General features: G+C 68.6%; 2 protein-coding genes across 4 annotated transcripts; one reads left to right on the top strand and one right to left on the bottom strand.

Annotated features, from left to right (window-relative positions):
* The first annotated feature begins 383 nt into the window (after positions 1–383).
* On the top strand, positions 384–3385 carry EVA1B (eva-1 homolog B). Of its 2 annotated transcripts, XM_039729136.1 has the most exons (3): positions 384–570; positions 1774–1891; positions 1974–3385. In XM_039729136.1, exons 2-3 carry the CDS (start codon positions 1825–1827, stop codon positions 2378–2380), a joined length of 474 nt encoding a protein of 157 aa, XP_039585070.1. In that variant the 5' UTR covers positions 384–570; positions 1774–1824; the 3' UTR covers positions 2381–3385. The 2 variants fall into 2 exon arrangements, with proteins under 2 accessions (XP_039585070.1, XP_039585071.1); XM_039729137.1 differs by lacking the exon at positions 384–570 and having other exon boundaries at positions 612–1891.
* Positions 3386–3402: 17 nt separating this feature from the next.
* Positions 3403–6569, bottom strand: LOC120511694 (SH3 domain-containing kinase-binding protein 1-like). Of its 2 annotated transcripts, XM_039729135.1 has the most exons (6): positions 4582–6569; positions 4334–4445; positions 4144–4199; positions 3757–4066; positions 3606–3669; positions 3403–3533 (listed from the first exon to the last, which is right to left on the bottom strand). In XM_039729135.1, exons 1-6 carry the CDS (start codon positions 4973–4975, stop codon positions 3495–3497), a joined length of 975 nt encoding a protein of 324 aa, XP_039585069.1. In that variant the 5' UTR covers positions 4976–6569; the 3' UTR covers positions 3403–3494. The 2 variants fall into 2 exon arrangements, with proteins under 2 accessions (XP_039585069.1, XP_039585068.1); XM_039729134.1 differs by having other exon boundaries at positions 3463–3669.
* Positions 6570–6675: the final 106 nt, after the last annotated feature.

The raw sequence follows: 6675 nt of genomic DNA, 5'->3' as shown, positions 1-6675 counted from the left end.
GTACTGATGTGCTCTGGGAGGGGGGCAGGCTCGCAGATCAGCGGCCCCGATTGCCCCATGAGCCTGTCCCTCCCAGGCCGGCCTGGGGTGGCCGCTGGGGACATGCGGAGCCTCGTGTCCCCGAGGTCCGGGCCCAGCAGCCCTGGTGTGTCCCCCAGCTCGGCCGGTGGGGCTGAGGGTTCCACCCTGCGTGTCCCCCACCGGCAGCTCCCTCAGACCCGCACCGGGGCTGAGCCCCCAGCCCGGCGGGCTTGCCTCGGCTCCAGCACTGCCAGCCCAGCCTAGGCTGGGCTCAGCCAAGCCCGGCCTGGCCGGACGGGGCCTGGAGCCGGCTGTGGCTCGCTGCGGGGCGGTTCCAGTGCGGGGCCGAGCGCGGCTCCCGGGGGAGCGGGCCGAGCCCCGGCCCCGCGCCCCGCTCCGCGCCGGCCGGGGCTGCCATTGGCTCCGGCGGGAGCGCTGACCGCCAGCCGCCTCCGAACTATTTCCTGTTGCTGCAGCGTTAATGCTAAACAGACCTTGCTCTCTCTTGCCTCGCTCCAGCCGAGGAGCCGCTGCCTCCTTCCCACCGCGGTGAGTACCAGCCCCGGGCAGCGCGGGGGTCTCGGCACCGCAGCACGGCCGCGGCGGTGTCCAGGCTCGGTTCCGTCCCCGCTCAGCTGCTCTGGGACGGGGGGCAGTGCTGGGGACACGGGGGCTGAGGGCACAGGCTCGGTGACACAGCTCGGGCTGAGGTGGAGGATGCGGAGCGGGCGGCTCGGGGACACGGTGTGGTGCTCGGGGAGTGCGCTGAGCACCTCGGGGCTCGGCTCTTGGGGACCCGCAGGGTCCTGCAGCCAGCCCGACCCCCATCAGCACGGGGCAGGGGATCCCTGGGGTTCCATGGTGGGCTCTGCCCCGCCGCAGCCCCTTGCCGGGCAGGGGCAGGGGCTGGCCGAGCAGCTGCTCCATGGGGAGGGCACCCGCCCCTCCTGGGGACCCGCTGGCCTTGTTTTGGGGTGCCCCACTAGCGGGGCTGCCCAGCTCCAGGGCGTGCTGCGGCCCCTCAGCTCTGGACCGTCCGGGATGGTTTTGCTGATGTGTCACATTTTCTGCATTTCTTTCCTCATTCCTCCCTCTCTGGAGCCGTTTCTGGGAATGAGGTCGTCCCCTGCCAGGGCCAAATTTTCTCCCGCCCTGCCCTGCCCTGTCCGCTGTCCTGCCTCCCATCCTTCCCACTGCCCTGCTGCCCATCCTTCCCGCTGTCCTGCCCCTCATCCTGACCGCTGGCCTGTCCTGGTGGCCTTTGCACTGTGCCTGGCCTTGTCCCTGCCCTGCAGGGTCCCACGGCAAAGGGCCAAGGCTGGAGCTGGGCCGCCACAGTGTGGGGGACGGGGACAGGGACAGGGACACTGCCCCAGGAGCGTGTGGAGCACACGTGTGTGCCCGTGAGCACCGGCAGCGTGGTGCTGGGACTCTGCTCTGCCCCGTGACCCATCCCATGGCCGGGCATGGGACACAAGCCCTGGCCCGGTGCCACAGATCCGCCTGATGCTGTGGCCAGGAGGAGCCGTATCCGTCCCGGTCCCTCAGGAAGGACGGAGGGTGGCGGGAGTGGGACGGCTCCAGCTCCGCATCCGTGGGGTTCTAGCCCTGGATGGAGCAGCCCAGCCCAGACACGAGCCCCTGTCCAGCTGGAGCTCATCAAGGAGCCCCTGGGCACACCCGGGCACGGCCTTGAAAGGGACAGGGGGGATCCCGGCTCCTGCAGAGCGTTGCTCAGCCCGTGTCCCGCAGATGCCCAGCACGTGCCATCCCCGGAGCCGCTGAGACCTGCCAGGCACAAGGATGGAGAGCCGCCGGAGGGACATGGAGCTGCTCAGCAACAGCATGGCCGCGTACGCCCACATCCGAGGTGAGGCAGGACGCGTCCCGGAGGTCACTGCGGGCCCCGGCAGGCGCGGGCAGGTCCCTCACCCCCTCTGTTCCCCCCGCAGCCAACCCCGAGAGCTTCGGGCTCTACTTCGTGCTGGGCGTGTGCTTCGGGCTGGTGCTCACCCTGTGCCTGCTGGTGCTGCGCTTGTCCTGCCGGGCCTCCCCGCGGCCCCCGGCGCGCCCCGGCGACCTCAGCGAGGACGACGACGACGAGGACGAGGACGAAGAGGACACCGTGGACCGCGCGGCGTCTGAGTCGCTGCTGCCGGTGACCGAGATCCCGCTGGAGAGCCACGGCCCCGGGGACGGGGCGCTGGCCGTGAACGTGTTCGCCTCGGCCGAGGAGCTGGAGCGGGCGCAGCGGCTGGAGGAGCGGGAGCGCATCATCCGCGAGATCTGGCGCAACGGGCAGCCCGACATCCTGGGGTCCGGCACCATCGGCACCCTGGGCCGCGTCCACTACTACTGAGCCCGGCAGCGGCCCTGGCACGGTGTCTGCTCCCCCACGGCTGATCCCACGCCGTGCCAGGAGGGACCAGGGGGACAGGGGGGCTGCCCCTGAGCTGGCGGAGCTGCCTTGGACCGTCCCTGCAGCACGGAGAGCCAGACCCCGGTGGCACGGGCACGCCCGGGGCTGGACTCGCCCCCGCTGCTGTGGGACACGATGCACTTTGAGCCATTGGTACGACGGCTGGCACCAGCCGACAGCCCCGGGACATGGACAAGGACAGGGTAGCCCTTGCTGCGCCGGGGTTTCACCCGTGGGACAGGGCTGGGCTGTCCGTGTCACCCGTGGGCTCCCGCCCCACAAACATGGTGCTGTTGTACACGAACGAGAGCCCAGCGTGGCGGCTCCGGCGTTTTGGGGTCCTGGACGCAGCAACGGTCTGGACTCCCCCCCGAGCCAATTCCCTTCCCATCCCCACTAAAATTAGCCGGGTCTTTTCCGGCGCCGCCCGCCGTGACCCCACGCCCTTTGGCCGGAGCAAGGCGGATGTTCCCGCCGGACTCTGGGCCGGCCGCTGCTCCCCGGGGATGCGGCAGCTCCCGCCGGGCCGAGCCGCATCCTGCCCCATCCCAGCCCGGCCCCGCGGGGTGCCCGGCCCCGCTGCCCCCTCCCCGGCAGCTTTATAAAAATATCTCCTTCCCAGGCTGGTCCCCCCCGCCGCCAGCGCCAGCAGGATCCAGATGTTTTCCAGATGTTCTCCAGTGGCTGGAGGCCAGGATGTGCTGGGGCTGGGACTGGAGCTGGCCTGGGAAACTGTGCGGGGGTGGAGGAGGAGGGGGAGGAGGAGGAGGCCCTGTCCCAAGCCTGCCAGGAGCCCTGGAGGGACCCCTTGTGCCATGGTGGGACCCTTTGTGCCTGGCAGGACCAGCCCAGCCCTTCAGGGCCATGGCAGCCAACAGCCCTGAGCAACCCCCACACAGCACTTTGTACACAAAATAGTTTATTTTAAACGATTTCTACAAGCCATGGGGCTGTCGTGCTTCAAGGAGCAGTGCCTGGGTGTGGGGTGGGCGTTGGTATCCGATGGGTGCTGGGGGGCACACGGAACCATGTGCCACCCACCTGCCCCCCCGTGCTAACAGGGCAGCCCCTTCCACACTCGCTCGATCTCCGCCTGTGGGGAGAGGCTGTGATTGTCGGGGGGCACAGGGGACCCCGGGCAAGGCAACCCCTGGCAGGGACTCACCTGCAGCGCCTGGCGCTGAGCCTGCTCCTGGCACAGCTCCTGCCGCAGGTCCTGCAGGTCCCGCCTGCAACACGCCAGGGTGGCTCAGCCGGGGCCAGGACAAGCAGCCAGGAGCCGCTGGGGACCCCCTGACACCCCCATCCCCACTCACAGGTGCTGGACTCGCATCAGGTCCACAAGGATGTGCAGGGTGCGGACCTCAGCCTTCAGGTCCTCCAGGGCCAGTGCCCTCCCCTCCAGCCCCTCTGTGCTCCACGGCGGGACAGGCGCCTGCCCCGTGCTGGGGACAGGGGCACAGAGGGCAGCACGGGGCAGCCCCTGGGGCTGCTCCCCTCCATGGGGACCCCCCGTGCTCCCCAGGGCCAGGCTGGGTGGCCGCTGGCCTGGGACTCGTGGCCGTGTGGCTGTGGGGTGGCTCAGCCTGGCTGTGGTTACTGACACCGTGTTGAAGCCATTGGCATCTGCCAAGGAAAGAGCAGGAATCAGCCCCTGGTGCTGGGCAGGGCCCACGCACCCCTGCATGGCCCCTGCATCCTACCTGGGTCACCAGCTCTGCCCCACTCCATGTCAGCTGAGGCGCTGGGGTCACTGGGCCTGGGGACAGCAGAGGTGTGAGTGGCACAGCCAGGGAGGTGCCAGCCCCACGCCAAGGCCAGCCATGAGCATGGCACTGGCACTGGGACATCGCAGTGGCCCTGGACACCCCAGCACAGGCACAGGTTTCTTACTTGGAAGCCAGCACAGGGGCTGGTTTGGTCTTGGCAGGAATGGGGGGAGCAGGAGCCATCCTCTTGGTGAGTGGGAGCTTGGTGGGCTCCATCCTCGCCGGTGCTGGGAGCTCTGGGGAGAGGAGGCAGGAGCAGGGCTGGGGCCGGGGCCGGCGCTCACAGGAGTGGGGCAGGAAGCGCTTCCTGCCCGTGACCTGCCCTGGCCCAGCACATCCCTGCCCTTCCCTCTCCTCCAGCCCAGGACTCACCCGGGAGACTCCTGTCCTCGCCCTCCTCGTTCTTCTCTCTGGTTGCAGCTGCTGGGGGGCAAAGGGGCTCGTCAGGTTGGGGAGGGAGCCTTGTTCCAGCCTCTCCCAGCCTCCCCCAGCCCCGCTGTGGTCGGGCTTCCTCTGTGAGGCGGAGCAGGCAGAGCTGCTGTGAGCTCTGCGGCACGGGCAGGGTGTCACCCTGCCACCATCCCCGGCTCAGCAGCATCCCTGAACTGCTGAACCCTGGGGTCACAGCAGGACAAGCCCACTGGCGTGTGGGACACAGGATATCAGGCCATGGGCAAGTGCCCATGGACCACCCTGTTGTCAGGGCAGGCCCCCCTGTCACCACGGTTGGCCATGCTGTCCCTGGGGAGGGCCACGTTGACCCCATGGTGGGCCAGCAGCCCTGCTGCTGCCTGGTCCCTGCTGCTGCCACCAGCACAGCCCTTGTCAGAGAGGCCTTGCAGACACCAGAAATGGTGCTGGTATTACCCACCCAAAGTACGGCTGAAGCACTGAGGGCTGCAGGGATGAGAACACCCCAGTCCAAGGCCCCAGTGCTCCTCGGCTCGGGTGGCACAGGGTGATGGTGCCCAGAAATGCCCAGAAGTGCCCAGCATCCTGCCCTCCCTTGCCGGCAGCTCCCCCGGGCCCAGGGCACGGCCCAGCCCTGGAGCACGATCACACAAGGGCGCTCACCTGGGGGTGATCCCGTGTGCTGCACCCTCCTGCCTGCCGCTGCGGGGCTGCCCCGGGGCCGAGCGGTGCCGTGCCGTGCCAGGCTGTGCCGTGCCAGGCTGCCCCGGCCCCACACCGTGCACGTGATGCCGGAGGAAATCGGCTCCACGCCGGGAAGGAAGTTGAAGCAGAGCGCACCTCAGTGCTGGTCCACGCCGCGCCCCTGTGCCCCACGGGGGGCTCCTGCTCCCTGAACCCACCTCGTGCCCTTCGTGGGCTGGATGGGCACCAGGGCCAGGCTCACGGGACTCCCTGTGCTGGGATGGCAGCACTGGTTTTGGCTGGGCGAGAGGCTTTGGGTGAGGGTGGGACTGGAGGGCGCTGGGAGCACGGGCAGGAAGCGCTGGCACAGCAGAGCCCCCCGGAGCCCTGTGTCCTCAGCCACCTCCAGCCTGGAGCTGCCACCCACCTTCTCCGGCCCCGGGCAGGGCTGGGCCACCCGTGCCACCGTGGGGTCTTGCTGCTGGCATTGGGGTTCCTTCCCTGAGTGACAGAGCCGTGGCTGCGGGGGAGCCGGGGCCAGCGCAGGGCCGGAGGCACCGCCCCGGGGTGACAGCTCACACTTAGCCAGGCTCACACCAGTTTAGTCAGCCTGGCTGGAGGGGAAGTGAAACCCACAGACTGTGAGTGCAGGGGCGGTGTGGCCACGCTGCAGCTGTCCCTCGGCAGGGAGGAAGGGTCAGTGTGACACCAGGGATCCTGGATGCTCCTGGCCACTGCCCGGGCCAGGACACAGCGTGGATGTTCCTTTTGGCCAAAGCATCTGACCCAGCAATACCGACCTGGGGGCAGGGAGTGGGGCTGGGAATCAGCTGTGGGGCAGAGAAGGATGGCAGAACACAAATTCCATTGCACTCCCCAGGTGTGCCCACTCAGGCCAAGCAGCTGGGAACTCTGGGCACCCCTTTCCTCAGGCTGGCTCAAGGCTGAGTGTGAAGGGAAGCACCAGCCATTACCCCAGCCCTGTCCCAAGAGCTCTTGGCCAACACCATTACCCACAGCAGCCAGGAAAGCTGAGCTCCTGCAGAGGCTGCACAGGCAGCAGCCCCCAGCAGCCTCCTTTGGGATGGCAGTGAGGGAGAAGCAGCTGCTGCTGGGCACCAGCCAGGGCAGCACACGGGGCTGCAGCTGCCCAGCACCGGGACCAGCCCCTGTGAGCTCCTGGAGGAGCTCGGGTGTGGGAAGGATGGAGCTGCTCCTGTGCTGGGTGACACAATCCCTGCTGGCAGCAGGCAGGGCCTGTGGCTGTGTCACCACTGTCCCCAGGCAATTACTGCCAAAACAGGGGCTGAATGATCTATTAGTGCATAAAACCCAACAGGGAGTTGCTCCCCTGTTGCTGCTTTCAGGCTC

The sequence above is a fragment of the Passer montanus genome, unplaced genomic scaffold (assembly GCF_014805655.1).
Source record: "Passer montanus isolate IOZ18808 unplaced genomic scaffold, ASM1480565v1 scaffold68, whole genome shotgun sequence".
NCBI lineage: Eukaryota > Metazoa > Chordata > Aves > Passeriformes > Passeridae > Passer > Passer montanus.
Note: the sequence above shows the minus strand (reverse complement) of the source record. Positions and strands in the feature narration are given on the sequence as shown.